At 55.6% G+C, this 23272-nt stretch overlaps 8 protein-coding genes across 8 annotated transcripts; 4 read left to right on the top strand and 4 right to left on the bottom strand.

The window, feature by feature from the left end:
* Positions 1 to 1051: 1051 nt before the first annotated feature.
* On the bottom strand, positions 1052 to 2034 carry CGCA056_v009785 (uncharacterized protein; the record flags this gene model as incomplete). The annotated part of the gene is made up of 3 exons (XM_037325032.1): positions 1052 to 1500; positions 1678 to 1793; positions 1874 to 2034. The coding sequence occupies 3 exons, from the start codon at positions 2032 to 2034 to the stop codon at positions 1052 to 1054; spliced, it is 726 nt and encodes a 241-aa protein (XP_037176654.1).
* A 488-nt stretch (positions 2035 to 2522) lies between these two features.
* On the bottom strand, positions 2523 to 3176 carry CGCA056_v009784 (uncharacterized protein; the record flags this gene model as incomplete). Its single annotated transcript, XM_037325031.1, has 1 exon — positions 2523 to 3176. The coding sequence occupies one exon, from the start codon at positions 3174 to 3176 to the stop codon at positions 2523 to 2525; it is 654 nt and encodes a 217-aa protein (XP_037176483.1).
* Positions 3177 to 4407: 1231 nt separating this feature from the next.
* On the bottom strand, positions 4408 to 5619 carry CGCA056_v009783 (uncharacterized protein; the record flags this gene model as incomplete). The annotated part of the gene is made up of 3 exons (XM_037325030.1): positions 4408 to 5303; positions 5356 to 5508; positions 5568 to 5619. The coding sequence occupies 3 exons, from the start codon at positions 5617 to 5619 to the stop codon at positions 4408 to 4410; spliced, it is 1101 nt and encodes a 366-aa protein (XP_037176655.1).
* Positions 5620 to 5980: 361 nt separating this feature from the next.
* frg1 lies at positions 5981 to 6863 on the top strand (the record flags this gene model as incomplete). Its single annotated transcript, XM_037325029.1, has 2 exons — positions 5981 to 6372; positions 6431 to 6863. 2 exons carry the CDS (start codon positions 5981 to 5983, stop codon positions 6861 to 6863), a joined length of 825 nt encoding a protein of 274 aa, XP_037176656.1.
* A 114-nt stretch (positions 6864 to 6977) lies between these two features.
* Positions 6978 to 8151, bottom strand: CGCA056_v009781 (putative WD repeat-containing protein; the record flags this gene model as incomplete). Its single annotated transcript, XM_037325028.1, has 4 exons — positions 6978 to 7170; positions 7226 to 7630; positions 7686 to 7785; positions 7848 to 8151. 4 exons carry the CDS (start codon positions 8149 to 8151, stop codon positions 6978 to 6980), a joined length of 1002 nt encoding a protein of 333 aa, XP_037176657.1.
* Positions 8152 to 8749: 598 nt separating this feature from the next.
* CGCA056_v009780 (Protein sel-1-like protein 2) lies at positions 8750 to 11459 on the top strand (the record flags this gene model as incomplete). The annotated part of the gene is made up of 4 exons (XM_037325027.1): positions 8750 to 8777; positions 8842 to 8988; positions 9048 to 11015; positions 11074 to 11459. 4 exons carry the CDS (start codon positions 8750 to 8752, stop codon positions 11457 to 11459), a joined length of 2529 nt encoding a protein of 842 aa, XP_037176658.1.
* Positions 11460 to 18331: 6872 nt separating this feature from the next.
* Positions 18332 to 20214, top strand: rco-3-2 (putative glucose transporter rco-3; the record flags this gene model as incomplete). Its single annotated transcript, XM_037325026.1, has 3 exons — positions 18332 to 18447; positions 18554 to 18826; positions 18891 to 20214. 3 exons carry the CDS (start codon positions 18332 to 18334, stop codon positions 20212 to 20214), a joined length of 1713 nt encoding a protein of 570 aa, XP_037176631.1.
* A 927-nt stretch (positions 20215 to 21141) lies between these two features.
* Positions 21142 to 23101, top strand: CGCA056_v009778 (uncharacterized protein; the record flags this gene model as incomplete). Its single annotated transcript, XM_037325025.1, has 5 exons — positions 21142 to 21541; positions 22064 to 22374; positions 22431 to 22679; positions 22734 to 22811; positions 23096 to 23101. 5 exons carry the CDS (start codon positions 21142 to 21144, stop codon positions 23099 to 23101), a joined length of 1044 nt encoding a protein of 347 aa, XP_037176630.1.
* Between the last annotated feature and the right edge of the window lie 171 nt (positions 23102 to 23272).

The raw sequence follows: 23272 nt of genomic DNA, 5'->3' as shown, positions 1-23272 counted from the left end.
TGCACAAACCACCACCACGCCCCCTCCCTCACTCGCTCTGATGTGACTGAAGTTCTGAACCAACCCCGCGCGCGCACGCTCCTTTTTTTTTTTTTTTTTTTTTTTTTTCTCCCCCTTTTCTTTTTCTTGGACCGCCCTAGGTACCGACTCTTCCCGCGCGCCGGGGCGGAGGGTCCGGGAGGGCCGCCTTGGTTTCGGGCGATGTCCGTGTGATGGGATGGACATGTTGCGGGATCAGACGGGGTTTTTCCTCGGGCGGAGGGACGCGGCAACCGCCGGAGGCAATCCTACCAGGCTATATATCGTATTACTACCTTATCCCCATGACGCAAGTGCGACTATACTACAACCAAGGGTACTCCCACGTAGGAAACAGATCCCCTTTCGTTGCTACGCCGTATAGTATATATGTACTACATAATGTAATGTGGGCGAGGCGCGGGTGGCGGCTGTGGACGCATGGGGCTGAAGGAGTCAGGTTGCGCTGCGCTGCGCTCTACACGCGGTTGCGCAAGTCAGTCGAGCAGGGGACGGGCCGGCTGGCAGCCAGCAGCAGCGATAACGAGCGGCAAAAAGAGGGCTGAAAGGTGTGAACAAGTCATGGGTTCCACGCCGCCCCGCCAGCGACAACCACCGTTCTCCTAAGGCAAGGTACTGAATCGAGAGGCGAGGCGAGGCGTAAGCGGATGAGCACAAGGCCTCGGTACCGAGAATAGACCCCCGAAAGGTTTGACAGCTGCGTCCGTTCGCGAAACGAACATTGGACCGTGGCGATATTGGATACTGGGCGACTTACTAGCCGTGGTTGTGGTTGTGGTTGTGGTTGGGGGTGGGGGTATCTGGTTTGTTTTTGGTTGTTGGTAATAATACAGCTGAGAAATGATATTGTTTCTCCCTCTCTGTGTCTGAGTATAGGTAGACATCGTGGACGAATTGCGTATGCATGGCCGCGAGTACATTGGTGCTGTCGTAACCCCATGTTCTTCCTCCCTCCTTCTCCTCCTCGTAGAGGGCCCCCGGATATCCCGTGGTGCTGCTTCTGCTTCCACTCTCACCTGCGCTTACCCAACATCGGGCGGATGATGTCGTACACCCACGCGTCCTTGGCGGCGTTCCTGTAGCCCGACGACTTGCTGGCTCTCCCGGCCTCCTTCGCGGGCAACCCGAACAGGCTGACGGGGCGGTAGTGGTACCACTTCTTGCGCGCCATGAGGCCCGCGACGTCGCGGGTGTGGGTGACGAGGCGCGCGCGGGTCTCGCGGAAGCCGGCGTCCGCGGGGACGGGGCGGAGGTCGGCTGCGCTGACGAGGGTGGCGCGCGGGCGGCCGGCGAGGCCCAGCGTGCCGACCTCGAGCTGGGCGGTGGCCGGGAGGGCGCGGACGTAGCGCTCGAGGAGGGCGCGGGAGGAGCGGGCGGCGGGGGGCAGGCGGAGGAAGACGTGGGTGACGAAGGGGCCGGAGAAGTAGGCTACGTAGGCGAAGGGGATGAGGGCGCAGGTGGCTGGTCAAGGTGTTAGTTTGGATGTTCTCTTGTATGAGTGAGTCTGGCAGTTTGCCGGCGTGTAGGGGCGTGAGATGGGAGTAGATACGGCGAGGGAGAAAGCCGATGTGATGGGCGGGAGGGGAGGAGAGGGAGACTTGCATGCCGCGGTGATCTGAGCTGCGGACACGTCGTCACTGCGCAGCATAGCGGGCTCCCAGACGAGAGCGAAGACGGCGGCCACGAAGATGGTGGTGATCTTGAGACCGGCCACGAATCCTATCCTGCCCGTGCCGGCCTGGTAGACGAGCAGTCTTTCAGGAAGCAGTTGTGCTACGAGTGCCTCATGTTAGCTTTCCGTGCGCGGGGTGTGCGGGCTCTTATGACGACTCACGGGTAGATCCGGAGCTGGCCGTCGCCGGTTTTGATGCGGTAGGAGTGGTCGCGGCGGTCCCGGACCCGTGGCTTCTGGGCGGCGGCGCGGAGGAGGCGAAGGGCCGTCTTAGACTGTGCGGCGGCAGAGATTTTCGGAGGAGCTGCGGGCGGAGCGGACATGACCGCAGGGCGGAGAGGAAGTGAGTTGTTGGCGCGGACGGCCGTGTGAGAGTGAGTCTGAGGAGAGACATGGTGAGGATGCCTCGGAGGGTTGAGTGAAGGAAGGTAGGGATGGAGGAGTTGTGAGATGAGGTTGAAGATTGGATGAGGTGAGCTACGTCGGATGAGGTCACTGCGCCCTGCTTTGGCCTTTTCTTTTTTTACCCTTCTGGGGGAGAATGGGAAAACGCGACGCGCGCGACTTGGTTATCCGGTTGCCATGGTCCGAACTGGGCTAAGTTTCACAATCACCCATTATTCAACAAATCCAGTAATTTTTCATGATTTAGCTGTGTTTCTTTTGTAATGTGATTCATTAAAAGTTGCTGGTGGTTCAATCGAGTTGAATGTCTCATAGGGCTCTCTCTTCGTCACAAGCTTGAGCAATGACCACCGGCATCCGTAGCTCACAGCCGAAGCTCCCTGGTCGAAGCACGTCTACCATCAAGTCAGACAATGTTCTTCTGCAGCCACTCCTTCCACTGGTCCAGGGTCCAGCTCGAGCTGATCTCGTTGTTGGGGTACCCGTCGAATAGCACCGTCGGGCTGACGTGCACGCCCGTCAACCGCGCCAGCTTGATGAGCACCTTGAAGTCGTTGGTCACGCCGTTGCCGCTGTTGAGCGAGCCGTCTTCCGCGGGCTTGTCCGAGATGACCAGCAGGTCGTACACCTTCTTCTCGTCGACGCCCACGGAGGCCGCCAGCTTGGCGAGGCGCTTGTACGTCTCGTTGCGCGGCTCGTTGACGACGTTGACGTCGAAGTAGTCCTTCTGCGCCTTGAACAGGGCGTCGCTGTAGGCCCAGAACTTGGCCGGGGCGACCTTGACCACGGCGACGGCGGACTCGTGCACGAGCGTGCTCGAGGGGTGCCAGGGCTGCACCTGCTGGCGGAAGACGACCTCGACGTTGGAGGCCCAGGCCGGGTTCGCGCGGATGGCGGGCACGACCTGGTTGTAGAAGGTGGCGAACTGCTTGGCCGAGAAGGGGCAGACGTAGTCGAGGTAGAGCTCGATGGTGTGCGGCTGCGCGGCGACGCCCTCCGCGGCGGGTTTGGCGGGGGAGAAGGCCAGCTTGTGGGCGGCGAACTTTGGTGGGACGGCCATCTTGGGGGACGATGTGGTGAAGTGACGGTGTGTTTTTGATGCTGCGCTTTGAGAGAGTGGTGATATGGTGGAATGGTTTCTAATGACAGCTGCTGGGCGCCGGCTCAGGTTTAATATGACGTGCGAGGAGAGCTTCATGGAGCTTCTGAGCAGCGGGAAGCTGTTTTCAAATCAGAGGGTGATGACGCCTGACAAACGGCCCAATTGGAGCTGGCGGGGGCGGGGTAGCTTCTACAGGTAGGTAGCGATACGGCGGAGGGAGCTTTGTTCTGGCAATTTGCGAATCATGATGCAATCCGATCACGACAGACTGCTTACTGAGCAGTTTTGACGACCATATCACGCAATTGGCCAGACTCGGTGGCCTGCCTCGGTCGTGCAAGGGCATCACGGAATGTCACAAAAAAAATTTGGAATTATAGACGGCACCCGAGGTCTGGAGCCATGGGTCGGGGCATCTTGAGGTCCGACTTTGAGATACGGCCCGACGCCGATCCCCGGGCCTGCCGGATGATTATTTCCTAAACTAGCGCCCTTGTCGCTTTAACGGATGCCATGGAGTTATCATCTCAGACGACATTATGCCTTGCTTTTGACGCCGAACCCCTAGAGCCGTTGGCTCAGAGGCCGGCTTGAAGCCGCGCTGTCTCATCACTGATGAGCTTTTCTCCACGCACGCGGCAAGCTGCAGACGTCCTCGGTGAACCAGCGGATCATCGGTGAAGACGACCTACCGCACGATCTACCAAGCGCATGCGGCCGAGCCTCACGCTTTGCGCAGTGTCGAACAAGTGTCACCCGTTTACATTGTGTAAGAAGAGGGGAAAAAACCAGCGTGGTCCCAGCGCTGTTGAGTAACACTTGAATATGTTTCTTCTAACTCTCAAGGTGACGGCAACCGATTAGATTGTGGTGCTTCTATGAGAACCCGGAGGACTCGACCTTGATGTCAGGCCAATGTGCTAATTCTAAACATTTCACGACAGTAAACGGATTTACAAGCAAGTAGATCGATATCGTCTCTTCTTGTTATCGCCCAGCTTATAGCAGCGACTGGGGACCGGTGCACTATCCCATCGGCCCGCCTGTGTCCACTGAAAATGTTATCCCTTTGGGCAACTCGGCTGCGGATTCAACTCTCCATCTTCACATCTTCACCCGTTCGGCCATCGACTAGTGATAAATTGCTCATCATTATTTTGTTCAGGCTTATGATTACATACTACAACACTCATGACACCGTGTTCTTAGCCACAATGCCGCGGGCAAACTCGCCAAAGTTGATGTGCTGCTCCATGTCAACCTCCTCGCCCAGGTTAGGCTGAGTGAAGACCGCCAGCGTGTTGCGCGCAACACGACCATCGCTGACGGACGCCTTGACGCCTCTCACAAAGTGCGGCACCGCCTTGAACTTGCCACCAGTAATGCGCTCCAGCGTCTCGCCCGTCTGGAAGGCAATGCCGTCACGCGGGATCTTGACCTGCACCGTCTCCCCACTGCGAGAGCGGATGTAGAGGCCAGCCGTCGGATCGGGCGACGCTGGCAGCTCTGCCAACGGGGGCAAGCTGGCTGACGTGCTGTTGCTGACTTCCGGCACCGCTGGCGAGGTCTCCTTCTCGTCGATGAACATGGCGGATGTCAAGCCCGTGAGACAGCCGTGATCCAGGTGCTCGGCGCACCAGGAATCATCGTTGGCACCAATCTTGTCCAGGTCTGCCTGAGTCTGCGGGTAGTAGTGCAGCAGGCGTGCCTTGGTGGTCGTAGAAGTGCTGACGACGTGCTCAAGGTATCCCTTCGGGTAGCCCTGGATCTCCGTCTCGGCGAACCTGTCGCAGGCCCGCGCGACGAGGACGGCTGTGTCGATGATAACTTTGCATAGGCTTTCGAGACTCGGCTTGAACCCGGGGAGGACGTCCTGGGATGGCCAGACGTTGGGCGACAGGTACTCAGGGAAGTTGTCTTCGTTGAACTCCGCCGTGGGCTTCGCACAATTGAGAGTGGCGTCGACGTAGAATGCGCAGTTTGCGTAGTACGAGCCCTTGAAGGTGTCTACCTGGCCGTCCTTGAGAGTCTCCTTGCCAAGAGACCAGCCCGTCAGGTATTTGGCCTTGACATTCTCAATTTTGGCTACTTCAGTGTAAGCGATGTGTACAGCGCATGTGGGGTCCCACTGTCGTACCCAACTCTTGTTCAGGCAAGTTGCCAAGGTAAGAGGCATAAGACAACGTTTGATGCCTCAGATGAGCAAACTCGGTTGGCACATCCTTGACAACCAAAATGCCCAAAGAATCGGGGCCGAATGCTTTCTGTAAAGTCTCAAAGGGGATGTTACCTAGAACAAGATCATCACATGTAAGTTGCAGTTGCTACGCTGAACAGCAAGCGACTCACCCTCCTTGAGATCGTTCAGCGATACAGTGACCGGTTGCGCGATTGAAGACATCTTGACTCTCTGGGGTGCAAAGCTGGAAGAATTTCTCAACGACGAATGAATTTCACAGAAAAGTAATCAGATCGTGGCTGCATCTACCTACAACGGACCCAGTGACCTTCTGGGGAGTGTGATCTGATGTGGGGGAGGGGCAGCTGTTTTGGCCTTACGTAATCCAAACCTTCCGTGCCTTAACGCCAGTGCGCTGAAGCTCCTATCGCCAGTTTATATCTTGAAGGTTGCAACCAACACCAGGTCGGAAACCGCCGGACACCGGCTACAACCGCGACAATCTCACACTCACCTTCCCTATCGAGACCTCAATCGACTCACGAGAACGCGACGGAGACGAAAAGGACGAGGCGCCTAGGCAATGGTCAAGCCCCTATCCTTCAAGGGCGAGAAGAAGCCCAAGAAGAGAAAGCGGACCGAGGCGGAGGCCCACGACCGAGATGCGCCTGCCGGGGACGTCGTCCGCGCCGGCGCCGCCTCCGCTGCTGCACCGGAGGATGACGCCGATAACGACGACAGCTGGGTGTCTGCCGACGCGGTGACGGATGTCGTTGGGCCCATCATGTTCGTGCTGCCCACGGACCCGCCTGCCGCGTTGGCGAGCGATGCCAACGGCAAGGTCTTCACGCTGGGTATCGAGAACATTGTCGACGGGAACCCTACGAGCGCGGAGCCTCACGACGTGCGACAGGTGTGGGTTGCGAATAGAATTGCGGGAACGGAGCAGTTCAGGTTCAAAGGACACCATGGACAGTAAGCGCCCGCTTGCGACCCTGAAGCTGTCGACGAGTGTAGCTAACGGATGGTATAGGTATCTTGGATGCGACAAGAACGGCGTGTTGTCTGCGACGTCGGCGGCCGTGTCGCCCCTCGAATCGTTCAACATCATCGCTACGGCCGATACCCCGGGCACATTTCAGATTCAGACGTTGCGCGATACGTTCCTGTCTGTCAAGCCGCCCAAGCCCAACGTTACGACATCAGACGTACGAGGCGACGAGGAAACCACGACGTTCAACACCACATGGCGCATCAGGATGCAGGCGAGGTTCAAGCCGCGCATCAAGGCGAGCAAGGAGGAAAAGGCAAAGGAAAAGATCAGTCGTAAGGAACTGGAAGAAGCTGTCGGGCGCAGGCTCGAGGACGACGAAGTCAGAAAGCTGAAGAGGGCCAGGAGGGAGGGTGATTATCATGAGCAACTTCTGAAGTTGAAGGTCAAGGGGAAGCACGACAAGTATGGCTAATCATGAGTGGCCGCTTGCGAGGTCGATGAACGGAAGCATGATACCCAGATGAAAAAGCACAACATTATTTTTTCCACAAAGTTTCTTTTTTTTCCCGATTCTTCTAACCTACCACTAGCTGGGTCTCCAGGCCTTGACGTTCCCGTCCTCCCCAGCAGTGAAGACGACTTGCTCGTCGTCGTAGAAGCAGAAGGACCGAACGATCTCATCGCCATGGCCGCCAGGCAAACCGACACTATTTGCCTTGTCGAAACCCCAGCTGCCCTCGTTCGTCCGTGAAAGGTGAACCAGCTCGAAAACCTGACGCCTGTGCAACCGTGTTAGCTACTAACCCCCATTCTCGAGCAAATGAAGACACTTACTCCAAGGCGCCAACTCCGACGATAGCACCGCTTCCATCAACCTTGGTGGTGACGTTGGCGATATACTGGCATCCCAATGTCTCCCTGGCATCGCCAAAGTCGGCGACGGCGGCACCAGTTTGGCACTCGTCGGCGACACTGTAGACGGCAAACTTCTCGTCATGAGTCAAAACGTAGATCTCTGTGTCACTGATGAATGAGGCGTGATGAACGGAGCCTTGGTTGAGCGCCTGGATGACAACGTCGTCCTCGTCAGAGATGCGCGTGTCATAGACGTTGACGAGGCCGTCGGTCGAACCAGACAGGAGGACGTGAGGCTGCGAAGGGTGGAAGCGAAGCTCAGTCACGTCATCGCTGTGGACTTCATCGTATTGTAGCCTTTGGGTTGGACCAGCTCTGATATCCCTGCGGAAGTGTCAAGGGGTGGGCTCTGAGAAGGACTTTCGCCGAGGGTTCTTACCAGAGCATAACGGAGGCAGTGTGATTCTGAAGTTCTGTTCCGATTGCTATCGTGTTGCTTCTTGAGTCGCAGGCGAGGGAGGTGATGGGTGACTGAGTTGCTGCGACTGCGTGTAAGTCGACGTGGTTCATCAATGACCCCGGCTGCGGCGGGCCAACATACTTGCAAAGTGGGCTACTTGCGGTTTTGAGCTCTGCCTCAAGTCCCAGATTGAAACCTCCCCATTCTCTCCTGCCGTGCAGACGATAGATTCCAGGGCATCGTATGTTTTTAGGCATGTAAGGTTGCCGTGGCTGGTGGCCAACGACCTGGTAGGGCCCTGGCCTATGCGGGCAGGGTTGAAAAGGGTAAGTTTTTGGTCGGAAGAGATGGCAGCTAATCCAGTGTTAAGGCGATGGAGGTCAAGGACGTATACATCCCCTTCACCACCGAAGTGGTGACCGTCGACACAGGTGAGGTTGTACATGTTCCTTGTGTAGACTAGACTTAAGTGAGCATGGGTCTTGGACAGTGGAGAGAGAAAAAAGTAGTCAATGAGTTGAATACTCACCAGACAAGGTTTCTGACCAACTTCAGAGCAGTAGAAGAAGTCTTCTACGGGAAATAAATGAAGCCAATGCTAGACCTCAAAAACCCGTGGTATGGCGAGGGAAAGGCTTGGATAAGCACAAGTTCAAGCGCGGTTCATCTGAGGTTCTCTCACCTGTCAGTTGGTGATTTTGATAGTGAGCTGAGGGGCTCTTTGGTGCAAAGCCCCACCATATGCAACCCTTGCGCCAAACCCTCATAGAGCGATATGCCGATACGTACACCTCATTCTTCAGTTGGTACTTGTACCTGTCACTAAGCTAGCGTGTCCAATCACGTCAGGAGGAGCGAGCGACCCCCGGTCTCCCAGAGCTCCCAATTCATCTACGTGGACCTTAGAGCCAGGACAGCTGTTCCCATCACTGCTGTTAGCACCGCCAACCGAAACTTACGCCCGTCGGTTGCTACAGGTTATTCGCTGCGGGATAACATGTCGCGCACCTTTGCGACCGACCTTTGCACATAATACTCGCAGCATGAAGAGCTCTTTCCTCTGGCTTGTCCGTAAGTGCTCCCTGCTGGCGCAATGTCCGGATGTAGATGTGGGAGCTGACATATTACGCTACAGTGCTGTTGCAGGCGGCCGCGGTGTTCTGTTCCGATGCGCAACAAAAGGTCATCAACACCGAGAACGACGAAGCCGGAAAGGAGAGACATGTAAAGATCCAGACGGACGTAGTTCCTGAGCAAGATGCACCATCCCCAAGACAGCCAGGTACGAACCGTCGCGATGGTGGGGGGGAGATCATACAGATCATGACTGACGCTGAGCAGGGGCTGACTTGGTCGACTTGGCCATTCAGCAGCTCGATAAGCTCCCATCACGACACTATCCGAGACGCGAACGCCGATACACTCTCGTATGGACTACGTTCAAATACGCACTGAAGGTCTTCCCGAGCCTCGAGGCAGCTGGCGTGCCGGGAAGCAACCAAGCACGCGAAACGAAGATCAGCGGGCCGCTTCTGGAGGCTGTCAAGCTTCTGGAGCAGTCCGCTCTGCAAAACAACACCGATGCGCTTTATCTCCTCGCCGACATGAACTTCTACGGCAACTGGACTCACCCGAGAGACCTGAAGGTTGCTTTCGGCCACTACCAGACCCTCGCCACGCTCCACGGAAACCGCACAGCCCAGTACATGATTGGCCTCTACTACGCAACAGGAATTGGCAACGTCGTGGTTCCCGACCAGGCTAAGGCACTGCTCTACTACACCTTTGCAGCAATTCAGGGAGACACACGCGCGGAGATGGCTGTAGGCTACCGACACCACAGCGGCGTTGCCACGCCGAAGAACTGTGAGATTGCAAGCAAGTACTACAAGAAGGTTGCCGACGAAGCCATGGTATGGTACCGATCGGGTCCTCCGGGCGGCATGGCCTGGGTTGTTGAGTCGTACCGCATTGCAGACGAACTTGGTGGAGTTTATGGCGAGGGTGCCAGTGCCTCGAGCGCCGGCATGAACGCTATCAAGGTCAGCCCTAACTCAGACGCCAATGCCGCCATTGACGACGTTATCGAATACCTCGACCTCATGTCCCAGAAGGGCGATGCGAAAGCGTCTTACAACTTGGGGCGTATTTACTACGATGGCCAGAGAGGGCTCGACAGAGATCTTGACCTGGCTCGCAAGTACTTCTTCACCGTCGCTAAAAGATACTGGAGAAAGGACGGGCGCATCATCGAAAACCATAAGCAGGGAATCGAAAAGACAGCCAGCAAGGCCGCCGGCTTCATCGGCCGTATGTACCTGAGAGGCGATGGAGTCGATCAGAGCTTCGACCAAGCGAAGAGATGGTTCGAGCGTGGCATCTCCCATGGAGACGCCCAGTCGCAGCATGGCCTTGGTCTGATGAACCTGCATGGATACGGAACGCCGAAAAACATTGCTATGGCTACTGACCTCTTCAAGGCTGCGGCGGACCAGGATTACGCACCTTCGCAGATTGAGTTGGGTGTACTTTACCTTGACCAGGGCGGACCGGAAGACGTCCGAATTGCCAACAACTATTTCGAGTTGGCAGCCAGGTACGGTCAGATTGAGGCACACTACTATCTCGCAGAGATGGTGTACCACGGAGTCGGCCGAGACAAGACTTGCTCCATGGCTTTGGGATACTACAAGAATGTTGCCGAGAAGGCCGAGCCGTTGGTGTCCTCCTGGGCAGAAGCAAACCAGGCCTACTACTACGGCGATGTTGAGCTTTCGTTCTTGGAGTACGTCATGGCAGCTGAACAGGGCTACGAAAGAGCCCAGAACAATGTCGCCTTCATCCTCGACCCGCTCAAGTCGAGCTTGCAGCTGTCCGACAATCTGTCACTGCCCAAGGGGCTTGGCGTCAACAACAACCGCCCAGAGTTGTTGAACAACCCCACGCTTGCCCTGATTTACTGGACTAGATCCTCACGACAGGCCAATGTGGACTCCCAAGTAAAGATGGGAGACTACTACTTTTACGGCATCGGTGCCGAGCACGACGTCAACAAGGCTGTTCAGTGCTACACTGGTGCTTCGGACTACTCCCAGAGCGCGCAGGCCCTCTGGAACCTGGGCTGGATGCACGAGAACGGCATTGGCTTGACACAGGACTTCCACCTAGCCAAGAGATACTACGATCAAGCCCTCGAGGTAAACGAGGAGGCATATCTCCCAGTCACCCTGAGTCTGCTCAAACTGCGCATCAGGAGCGCGTGGAACACCTTCACTCACGGGCCTATTCACTCTATCCAAGATGATCCCAGTAAGAAGCCTTCCATTGCTCACTCTCATGCTTTTCGAGCAAACTAACGTCAATGCAGAACCAAAGAAGGATTGGTCCCTTGGCGAGTGGATTGCCAACTTTCTCCAAGACGACCAGTTCTACGATGACCCATATTATGAGGACATTTTTGACGATACGATCGGAGGAGGCCCCGAAGGTGGCCCTCTGGAAGACGACGGTATCGCGGAGAGCCTCATCATCGTGTTCCTAGCACTGTCGCTTGTCCTGCTGCTGTACTATCGCCAACAGCGTCAGCAGCAACACCGACGGGAAGAGGAAGCCAGACGACGTCAAGAACAGCAGAACCAGCAGGGCCAACCGGCACCCGCGCCCGCTCCGGCAGCACAGCAGGATCAAGGCCTCTTTCCGCAGCCGGGGAACCCGGAATGGAACAACTGGGTTGCGGGAGGCATTGGTCACTGAGCTGACATGTACGATACGAAAGCACACAATGACGCGCAGCAAGACAAGCGAGATAGAGAGGTTCGAGGAGGACCGTAAAGCGAGATGTGTGAAGGCTCAGCAGAGGAAAGAAGCATATTCAGCGCCGGCGTTTTGGGAATGTCCTGGGAATGGAAACCTAGGTTTTTGTATAAAAAAAAAAAAAGAAATCACAATGATGAGCAAGACCGTCCCTTTGTTCGACAACCACAATTCGCTTGTGCCATCGTCGATGTCACCTTGCCATGTATCTCTTTAACCCTGACCATTGCAGAGGCAGCAAAGCAGGCGTTTCCGTGTAAGGGCACTTGATGGTGTTGATGAGGGCCGCAACATAGTGTTGCAAAACTGCAGCTACTCACTCTGCAAAGGATGATAGACTTTGCAACCTGGAGCTCGGTCGAGCACGTCGGATACAAAGCTGGCATCGTGTAGCCCCCTGATGAAATTGCAATCATGTCAGATCTCCATCTTCTGTGATGTACGTTCACTCGTTTCGGTCTCTAGTATCCGCGACGATACCCTCCGCATCCTAGCAGCATGGTGACCCAAGGATAGTTCATCAAACATATCACGTCCACAGCATCCTCGGGGAAAACGAGAAGAATTACACAAAAGTAGGGGCCCGACATGGTCGTTTCTATTTCAGTCTCTCATGGTTAAGGGGAGGGGACGAATGGGACGGGACCACGGCAGCCGTGTTACGCTGCCCAGCGGCAGAGGTTTCGAGGTCACACCTTCATCTTCTCCCTTTTCTGTGCGCAACACCAGACGGGGTGCTTCTGTCTGTGTCTGCAGATCATCGTGGGAACACAGTAGCGACCGCGTTTATGCTCGTCGAAAAACCCATTATTCCTCCCGTTTCGTCAATCATTGTTACCTGCCGCAGAACGTTTTGGGGTTTGTTTGCCACAGAAAAAAAAGAAAAAAGAAATTCCCAAGGCTAACCCGCGCAGCTTCTGCAGCAAGTGTGGTGCCACGCGGTTTTGATAACCGATCAGACACATGCGAGTCGCCCATCCCGTTCGTAGGTAGTTGGACTGTTGAGTCCGTCGCTGGTTACGCCGTGTGTGGTCGTGATCATCCTCAACAGAACCATTTCAGCTATCAGGCGCCGCAGGTTGAACAAGCATTCGAGAACGACCATCACGGGGCCTTCGACTTCCTGATACTCAAAAACTGTGGCGAGCATTGTGGACTTAGTTGAGTCTTGGTTCGAGCTAGCCTTCCAGCAACCGTCACAATGCAGCACCCATTTCGGGTTTTTGGATGCTTGTCTGATTGACATCTGTATACGACAGCGCGCTAAGACATATTTCAAATATCAATGTCGTCAATAAACTTCTCACCCCACGAGCCAAGTAGATAGTTGCCGCAAGTCGAGCGGCACTTCGCACCGCTTGCGCGCCGCGCATCCGCAGCTGGCAGGTCCAGAAAGTGCCAGACCAGCGTCGGCAAAAGAGCGGTAAATACGAGTGCTCACACTCTGCGGTCTGATTCGAAATGCAGGGACTGTTTCCGTGTGAGCCCCCCGAGGGCACCGCGGCCGCGTCTGGTCTGCGTTTGCGTGGTGCCCACGTTGGGGGGTCCTCGTCGATCGCTGCATGTCGATCCGTGGATCAGTTCGTCGCTACAAACCCACACATACCCAGTGCGTGTGCGATCTACCTGCCATTCGTGCCGCTACCGCCGCAGTGTTGAATCATTGCTGACCAGAGTGTAAGATGGAAATGGATGGATGGGTTCGAGGATTATATCCGACTGTAGATACCCTACCGATCCTGCTGGCTCTGGTCTCAGCTAGCATGTATGGCATGTCGTGACCAACACCATGAGTATTGGTTGTACCACTGCAGAAGTCGTCGTCTGCTGTCCGAGACATGGAGACCATGTAATCCGGTGCTTACAAGACGCAGCCAGTTGCCGCGGGCGTCCTGTGGAGTCCTCCTCCGGTGAGAGTATAGGTCCCCGCATCTCTTCAGCCTCGACTATACGAACTCTGGGTGGATGATTGCTAGCGCCCTTTGCATTCGTGCTGACAACCGGTGAGGCCAAACGCTCGGCTGAGACGGGGAGATTCACTCAGTCGCTAGCCAGGTTTTCCAAGTGCGCGGACATACGTTCTACTAGAATATCAATCTCTTGAATAGGTAGACATTGGCCCCGTCATATTTGACTTGTCAGACTGACAGGCAACTGTGGTCAGTTCGTGCCATTCGTTCTGGGGCCTCAACAAGAATGAAAATGTCGATGGCTTTCGTTGTGGAAGTTTGGTCTTGCCAAGGTCGTGTCTCATCTTTTCTTCCAAAGCATACGCTGGCAGATTGGAGTCTGTGCAAAAGAGTTGTGGTTCGAGAATTAACCATAAGCAGTTTGGTTCGACGCTGGTCAATCTGGCCAGTGTCCCAATTCTAGACCTCAAAACACGAGACAAGCCGCTCTCCCTGTGCCTCATAAGCGCCTCGTAGGGCGGTGGAATTTTGGACGCAGCAGAAGCAGACCGGCCAATCAGAGTGAGATTAATGAAGTCGTTGGCCGTCAGCCCAGTTTCTGTAGCTCAGTCGACAGTCCGGAGGGGCGAGAAGCACCAAATGACCAGTTAGAAGCAGAAACTCTGCACGCTTTAGAGGTCTCGGCTGCAATTTCTTGCTCCTCCGCAGTGTAGTTTCCTGTCCAAATTGTGAAATGGTCGACATTGCCCCGGAGGCTGTCAAGAAGAATACTGTTTGACTTTGACCGGGGAAAAGTGGATAGCATGCATATTAGATCACTTCCAGAACAAGATGGGCTTCGATGAAGGCCGTGCAAATGTTTGGTGTGCTCGAGAAAGAAGCTCGGACGGCGAGTCTTGTAAGGCGGCATTACTGGGCAGGGGCTGAGGGAGTCCTGGAAGCATAGCCGTTCCGCTGCGTAGACGTGGCCGTCCTCTCCTCGTACGCGGCTGCGTGCAAGCTCGCCGGAACAGTGCTTGTGGCTTGCGAGCAAGCTAGTGCAGATGAGACAACTAGGGCAAGACGCATCCTTCTATCCCCAAGTCTCAGTGCGTGTTTCAATTCTTGTGTAGAGGTTGATTTTGATTGCTTCGTCAGCCGTCCAGGCGTTGGGGCTGATGCTGGCTTATCTCTTCGGGCGAAAGCCAAGCTGGGTTGGCAGCTGTGGCGGTTTGCAGTCATTTAGATGTCGATGCCGTATTCGCGGGCTCACGGAGCTCCGAGCGAGAACTTGGCAAGAATGTCGTTCGGCAGCCCTTTGCCGCCCGTTAACCAAGACATGCTGATACGCGGAATAGGATTCTACGGCTGTTCCGGGGATCCGTAAGCCTGGCTGATGGCTTGAGACAACGGCCGCTTGCCTGCTGCAGGAAACCAAGTCGTCTGTCTTGTGGGCGTTGTGGAGATGTCAAATGCGACGCCCGCCATGCTTGCGTTGACTCGTTAGTTGCGTGGACGGCTTGTGAATACCAGCAGGGTAAGGAAAGAGGCGGCGGACTGGGAAAGCTGTGCCGCGCGCCGGCATGATCATGGGGTGAGGTTGATGGTTGTTGGTGGTGACTATGATGCGAGTGTGTGAGTCGGAGTGAGAAAGAGCTTGCCTGTGGATGGACAGAGTCTAAAGACTGGAGCCCGCAAATGCTTGTCTCCTACCTGACGTCGGGCTGCGACAAGCAATCGCAGATTGACGGGAGTAACTTCCATCTGAGAGTGACGACCAACGAGTTCGTTGTTGTGCAGTTGAGTTGAGCTTGTCTGTGCAGCTAGAAGCAAGCTCATACTTCAGCGCCAACACGGCTGGGTAGGTAGGTACCTGGGGTGACTTTTTTTTTTGGTGTTGACGTTGCAGTACGTGCCTTCCGCTGGCAAGCCTAGCGGAGTCTCCCCGCAATTTGTGTGGTGGGGTCGACCAAATTTCTCCCAATCCAGCGCCCCTGCTGCCGGCTTTTGACGGATCACTGTGGGGGAGCCCCAGAAAACACTGTGCTTTGTCAGGAATGCCGCTGACTCGAGCGGGTGGCATGATCGGGAATCGGCAACTGCACACAGTGACGAGTGTGCCACCTGCACCTTCTCCAAACGCCAGCCAGTAGGTTTGCAGTACCAAGGTAGGTACGTGGCTCCACCCAGCTGGTGAGAAGCTGACACTGTGCGCCAACTTCAACGGCGACCACTGACCACTATCCGTACAGAGCCAGACAAACATTTCATGATGCGCCGCCAGGTATCCGTAAGGTTGGGAACCCGAACAAGGGCTTGAGGGATCACGTTTCCCATCCGGTGGCTTTTTGAAAGGTGCGACGAGTGGTCTGGGCACCGCCTCCTGAGAAGACAGAGCCGTCTGTCTGTCGTGTTGTTGTCGTCATGTTCATTTGTTGGTTGAGGTTTCGGGCGTCTGTCGACGTAGTCGACGTAGGGTAGCCAACCGGGGTTGTCGATTATCGCTTGCTTTCTTATTCTGCCTTTCAACTGGCAAAAAAGTCATAATCCAGAGTCAGAATGGAATAGCTGGCTGGGCCGGCTGCAGTCGCTGGAGCCAATTTGCGACATGCAGGAGGGCTGAGCTAAGGTAAGGTCGGCTGGATGCATTGCAACCGCGCGGTGTGCCGTGAGCACCCAAGGTACCTCAGCAACTCGAGTAGGTAGGTATGCAACATGAAGTTGGTCGCAAAACAGAGCAGCAGCTGGAAGTCGAGCTTTCAGAAGGCTACCGACAACTCTAAGGCGGTGGGCTACTCACAAGATGTATGTGGAAATATCTTGGCAGGTATTTCCAGCTTAGATGCTGCCTGGATTAGAAGTTCTTGCTGCACAGGCGAGAGTGCTGCTAGGTGGATGGGTGTTAGTGTCGACCCCACAACCAGCGGTGCGAACAGCCTAACGCAAATAAATCGTCGCCTTTATTTTCCTTTGACAGAGCTGGGCGGTAGAAGTCGATGCAAGACGCCGAGTGCCCGATTCCAAGCACGAGACAGGTCGGCCTGAGACAGGTGCCGCAACGTACCTCAGCTTCAGCCGTTCTGTACCGTGCCTGACCTGCCGTCCGTACATTGCCATCGCATCGCCCCAAGTAGACTTTGAAGCGTTCCTCTCGCTCGGGACGTCCTCTGTTCTTTGGCCCATCAGATCGGGACGGGACAATGAGACCCCCCTGTGCTGCACCATGAGGTACCTTACCTTTCGTGCCTCCTTAGGTAGGTAGGTTCGCGGTAGCAGATGAAGTGTGCCCAAGTCCAAGTGTCTGTTCGTCAAGCCAAGGACAAGAGACGGTGATCAGACATTCCACCAAAGCTTCCATTGGGCTGCACCTTCCTTGCTTTTTAGACGGAAGTCTAACTTGTCTGACCAGGAACCGCGAGGTAATAGGTAGGCAGGCTGGTATTAGTGTCCGCGGTGCCTTGGTCCGCACGCAGGCGGGTGGAATGCCAGAGGCCGATGTTGAATCCTTCCGCTCCTCTCCGTAGGTTCCCTAAGGCGCGTTCAAGAGCCGGCATCCCCGCAAAAGAAGAGGTGCACTTGAAAGACGATCAGCAGCAGCAGCAGCAGTAGCAAGCAAGCAGTCAGGCCGTGTGCCAGCCAAGAGTTATGGGTTATGATCAGTGGAGGAGGCGTCCTTGCTGCAGTGTTTTTGGTGTACCGAGGACGCGGCGGCAGCGGCAGCGCCTCTTCCAGTCAAGTGGAAGACCTCGCTAGCAGTGACAAAGCAGTACAAAAGGGCTCGTCGTCCGCATTCCACATTCCTTCCCGCCTTTTTGCGCCAAGGGGAACGACCCAAGGACGAGGCTTAGCCTGATGGAGACTAGTCTAGCGAAAGGGGGTGGCCGCCTGCAAGTTGAGCACGGCCGGGTGCACCTCTCAGCACCTCCCAAGACGGCAACAAGCCAATCACAGCCGCAGCCACGTTCTGGGAGCCCAGTAAGAAAAGAGCAGCCAGAGCGAGCCTGTGAGCCTGGAGGGGGAGGAGGAGGAGGAGGAGGAGGAGGGCAATCCCAGCAGACCTCACACCAGCCTACACTGTGAACCTAGGAACCTAAGGTACAGCAGAGGGGAGAGGGCCCTCAAAAAAACCGTGCTGATCCGCGTCCCTTGCCCGTCCAGTCCAGCCCAGTCCAGTCTTTCTCCCTCTTGTCCTGTCCGTCTGTTCCCCATTCCCTCTACAGTATCGCTTTGGTGCTACGCTGCTGGCCGCCTACACCTGCGCTGCGCCTGCACCACCGCAGTAGGGGAGGTGCCCTGTCGAGTGCGCTTGCGCTTTTTTGGCTTTCCTGGGCGCGCTGCTTCACTTCTGGCCCCAGGACCCATATTTTCTTTACTGTGTTCGTCCCTCTGAGTGGCCATCATCCCCCGCCAACACCACCATCACATCCCCCGGTCGCCTTCTTCTTCCTCCATTCCCTCCACGTCCCTCACCACCCACAGCCAGCCCTTCCCACGCCGTACTCAGTGCCCTTTGCCTGCGTTTCTGCCTTTTGGCACTGGCTCCTCCTCTTCTTCCGTCCGACTCGCTTGCCTTTGCCTCTGTCTTCTGCCTTTGCATCTGCGCTGCGCTGCTTGCTTCCGGCCTGCTACTTACACTTACTGTCACTACGCGAACGGGTCCCGACCGCCCGACTTTCTTCCAGGCCCTCCAGTCTCTCCCTGCTTCTTCTCCACACCCATCTAACCTGCCTGTCCCATCCCATCAATCCATCCAGCGTTACCCACACTCGATTCACCACTCCTCGCTCGCCCGCCACGACTGCCCGCAAGTCAAATGGTCGCCGGCCCATTTCGACCTCGCTCCTCGACGACAACTCCCGAGAGATTCGAACTCTCATAGTACACGCTTCCATTCTGGATTGACGTCGCCAAACACCCATCACCATGGCGATAGCCATGGGCTGGCAGAAGCCCGACAATGTCGCCGGCTCGTCGGCCCCGGCCATTATGGTCGGTCTCTTCGTCGCCTCTGGAGGCTTGCTCTTTGGCTACGACACTGGGTAAGCACCCAACACCCGCCCACCGCGACCACACGAGACACTCCTGCCGACGCGTGTTGCTTTGCTGGGTTGTGGGAAACTTGAGGCTGATTTTGGTGGAAAATAGTACGATTAACGGTATCCTCTCCATGACGGCTTTCAAGCGAGACTTTTCGACAGGCTACATCGACAACGACCGAAAACCCGGCATCTCCCCTTCCGAGTCTTCCATCATCGTTGCGATCCTCAGTGCTGGTACCGTTCTCGGCGCGCTTCTTGCCGCTCCCATCGGCGATGCCTGGGGCCGCCGTATATCTCTGATTCTGTCCATCGGTGTTTTCAGCTTCGGCGGCATTTTCCAAGTCTGCGCCCACAACATTGACATGCTCTTGGTTGGACGGTAGGTCATCGGCTGTGTTGGGTGGTTGAATTGCGACGAGCGCGTTGCTGACGAAACATGGCAGGTTTTTTGCTGGAGTCGGAGTTGGGTCCATTTCAGTGCTCGTACCCGTCTATCAATCGGAAATGGCGCCGAAATGGATTCGAGGAACCCTTGTTTGCGCCTACCAACTGTCCATCACAATAGGCCTGTTGTCTGCATCCTTTGTCAACATCTTAACCGAACGACTCGATTCTGCCGCCGCATACCGAATCCCCCTCGGTCTTCAACTCGTATGGGCCGTTGTTCAAGCCCTCGGTCTTCTTATCCTCCCCGAAACTCCTCGCTTCCTTGTCAAGAAAGGCAAGCCCGAGGCTGCGGGCCTGTCGCTCAGCCGCCTCCGACGTCTCGATATTACTCACCCTGCTTTGCTCGAGGAGCTGCAGGAAATCGTAGCCAACCACGAGTATGAACTCACGCTAGGCCCTGACTCTTACAAGGAAATATTCTATGGATCACCTCATCTCGGCCGACGGACTCTCACCGGATGCTGCCTGCAGATGCTGCAGCAACTTACGGGTATCAACTTCATCATGTACTACAGCACCAGCTTCTTCGACGGCGTCAAGCTGGAGAATCCGTACCTGAAGGCTCTCATCATCAATATCATCAACGTGGTATCGACAATCCCTGGACTCCTGGTCATCGAATCTTGGGGTCGACGCAAGCTTCTCATGGTTGGCGCTATTGGCATGGCCGTCTGTCAGCTCATGATTGCGTCATTCAGTACGGCCGCTGGCGATAACCTTCAGCAGGCTGCCCAGACAATTCTCATCGTCTTCTGTGCCATTTACATCTTCTTCTTCGCAGCATCTTGGGGGCCCGTAGCCTGGGTCATCACGTCTGAAATCTACCCTCTCAAGGTCCGTGCGAAGGCCAACTCGATCTCGACTGCGTCAAACTGGCTTCTGAACTTCGGTATCGCCTACGGAACCCCCTTTATGGTCGGGTCAGGACCTGGATATGCAGACATTGGCCCCAAGATCTTCTTCCTCTGGGGTGCCTTCTGCATTCTGGCAGTTTTGTTTGTCTGGTGCATGGTGTTCGAGACCAGCAAGATCAGTCTGGAACAAATCGACGAAATGTATGAGCGTGTCGACTATGCCTGGAACAGTACCCGCTTCGAGCCAAGCTGGAGCTTCCAACAAATGCTGGACGAAGGATGGTCACCCAGCGCTCAGCCCCCGCCAGAACACGAGCTGCAACAAACACAAACCAATTCATCAACCCAGACGACGCAAACGAATTCGAATTCAGCGACGTCAACAAATACTGGCGCTACCGGGAACTCAACATCAGCAGAAGCAAAAATGTTGTCGCAGATGGGCAATGTTGACTTCAGTTATTGATCTTTTATACCCAATCTATTATATCTACTGTTACTAGTACCGCTCTTTTTTTAACTTGTTTTTTTCCAAATCATATCCCGGATAGCAGCGTCGGAGTTACGATGTCAAGGAGTTTTACGGGTTTACTGGCTACAGTCACTGACGGGGGGGGGTCGGTTCTTGGTGTTTTTCTGGCGGGAATGAAAATGCCACTACACAGCGGTCGTTTGGGCAAGGATGAAGGACTAACGGTCAATGTTGACGAGAATATCCCATCACAAACGATGATGGACGTAACTTGAATGGCGCTTTGGGGCCGATGATATACTAAACCCACTTCTCCGGGCTCGACACACTACTGTGACAAAACGGCGGAAGAAGGCTGATATTCATCAGCTACTCAGAGATGAGGGTTGCAGTAGCTTCGTTCTCGTCTATCAATTTGACTCAAAATCACTTCTGAATCTCTCGGCCGCTGTGACACTCATCAACCCTAACCAAAAGTGCCAAGTTTTCGTTGGTTAACACGTATCATTCCGGCACCATGATCTCTCTTCGATCAATGTAAGTGCCCATCCTTTTGTAGCATGCATAATGGTTCGCGTCGAAGTGGATGGCTAACAGAGGTGAGGTGAATGTCATCAGCCCGCTCGCATCGTTCCCAGTGAAGGCCATACCGTCGGGCTTGAGTCAACATTATGTGACTCTCTGATGGGATGTTGGTTGCTGGCTTCAGATGACGAGCTGCGGACGAAACCCAGTACAACTTCCAGGTCGCGAATCAGCACCATTGCACTTGCCCTAACCATTCACGATAGGTCAGCGTTGGTGAAATACTGCGTCACACGCCGAAGAATATAAATGTCAATAGGTCAACGTCGGTTTGCAAAATCACCAGGAAGCCCTCTGAGAAAAAGTCACAAAAGCTGATTCTGGATATCGTTCTACATGGAGCAATTCCAACTTTTAGACGAGCATGTGTCGAACCTCATCCTCCGCTTTGGCTTCCTGGATGTTGAGGATTTGCCATTCGCCACCAGCGAGGAGGTCGAGAATGCAGCGGCACTGGCGCTACAGATGGCGGCGCCTGAAGAGCTCATCGAAATCGCAGTACGACAAAGCGCCCATCGACATCCACACCCAAACCCACCAAGAGCAGCAGCAGCAGTACCGGCTCGACCTGTGCCTCGTCGACCCCCGCCGCTTCTAGAGCCTGAGCCAGAAGACCCCAACCCCGGCGCCTACATTGACTGGCAGGAGCGCAACCGCATTCTCGCAGACAGCCCGATCGAGCCTGACGACGGAGCCGAAGAAGGCGGGGAGGACTGTATCATTTGCTCCGGCGGCCGTGAGCCCAAGTTACAGCTCCCGTGCGGATGCTGGTTCTGCGCGCCCTGTCTCAGGGGTTGCATCCGCGCTGGCTTGAGGCAGGGCGGGTGGCCCCCCAAGTGCTGCGAGCCGTTGCAGAATGATGCAATCAGGTGGGTTAGGAGACCTGGCTTGCTGAGGTTGTATAGGCAGGTCAGGGAGGAGCAGGAGACGCCTGGAGATCAGAGGGCTTACTGTTCCCGGCCCGGGTGTGCGGCGTTCATACCCGCTGCTGGACCGCATGTCACGGCCGACCTCATGAGATGTCGCGCTTGTGGCGAGGGGACGTGTCGGATGTGCCGAGCCGCCATACATCCTGGTCGACCGTGCCGGGAAGAGGAGGAAGACGAGATGTTGATGGATATAATGGACCGAGACAATCTTGCGAGTTGCCCGACGTGCAGGAGGATTGTCGAGTTATGGGATGGGTGCAATCATATCACGTGAGGAAAGCACGCAAACACAGTGACTGGTCTGGATGACTGACACATATGTTGGATAGATGTGAGTGCGGCCATCAATGGTGTTTCCTCTGCGGAGGGGACTGGAGGGGCGGGTGCCCACGGGGCTGTCCACAGTATGGAGGACGTGAACGGCGTGTTCCTATGCGTCAACGCGTGTTTCGATATCAGCAAGGCCGGGGGGCGATGGATCACCACCCACGCATTCGACCACAGGGAGCGATCCCTGACGCTCTCCCACCGCCAGCAGAGCCTCCAAATTTGCTTGAGCTTCAACGGCAAGTCATCGCGGAGCAACCGCCATTACCTCCAGCATTTCAAGCCCGCGTTGTGCCACGACCAATGCCTCAAGGTGAGTCAACGCCTTTCCGCTTGCTTGCGAAAGGTTTCGAGAAGGATAAAAGAAAGCGTACAGCGAATGCTGATGGACTGAGAGCAGTGCTTCCTTTTGTACCCGTCGTTGAGGACGATTTCGAAGGACATCCCGCCAACTTTGACCCGGATTTCGGGGGTGCTCTACCGTTGATTGATGTTGGCGACGGTCCGGAACCAGACCACATTGATCCAGAACCGATCATGGCGAACGCAAATGGGCAGGCACGGGGCCAGCAACGCTACTACATCATGATGTTCTACGCCGATGGGAACAACACAGAGGTCAGCTGGTCTCTCCTTGGCATCTGTAGCCTGGCTAACCATCTCTGATAATAGGTTGGAGACCCCAATTGGAGACGAGACAGCCCGGAGAACATGCGCCGGATCCGCGAGGGCGACGAGACCGAAGGCAGAGTATGGCCACAGTACGCCATAGAACGAGAGGAAGGGCGTTGCAACCACCAAACACATGCTCAGTGGGAACTCCAGCCACAGGAAGAGCCGCCATGTTTCTACTGCAGGATCAGGGACGGCAGACAACTTTGGCACTGCCGCAGCTGTGGCGTGACGGCATGCGACTGGCACCGGTTCCTGCGGTTTGGACTGACTTGGCAGCAGGCGATTAGGACCGTGAACAATCTGAGGAACAGGGTGACGGTTGATAGTGATTTTCGGTATCCGAGGGCTAATGCGAACAGAATTGAGGCGTGGGACTTGTTTTTGGAGGGTGTCAGGCCCCGGCGGCCTCGAAGGGGTCAGAGGGCTCCAAGGGCTCAGAGGCCCAGGAGAGGTGAGTTTCTTGCGCGATCCTGGTAAGGAGGTAGACTGATGTTGGCAGGGTTCTGGGCAAGATTTTTTGGCGTTTAGAAAGACGA

The sequence above is a fragment of the Colletotrichum aenigma genome, assembly GCF_013390185.1.
Source record: "Colletotrichum aenigma strain Cg56 chromosome Unknown KSG_Cg56_contig06, whole genome shotgun sequence".
NCBI lineage: Eukaryota > Fungi > Ascomycota > Sordariomycetes > Glomerellales > Glomerellaceae > Colletotrichum > Colletotrichum aenigma.
This window is presented reverse-complemented; position numbering and strand designations above follow the sequence as displayed.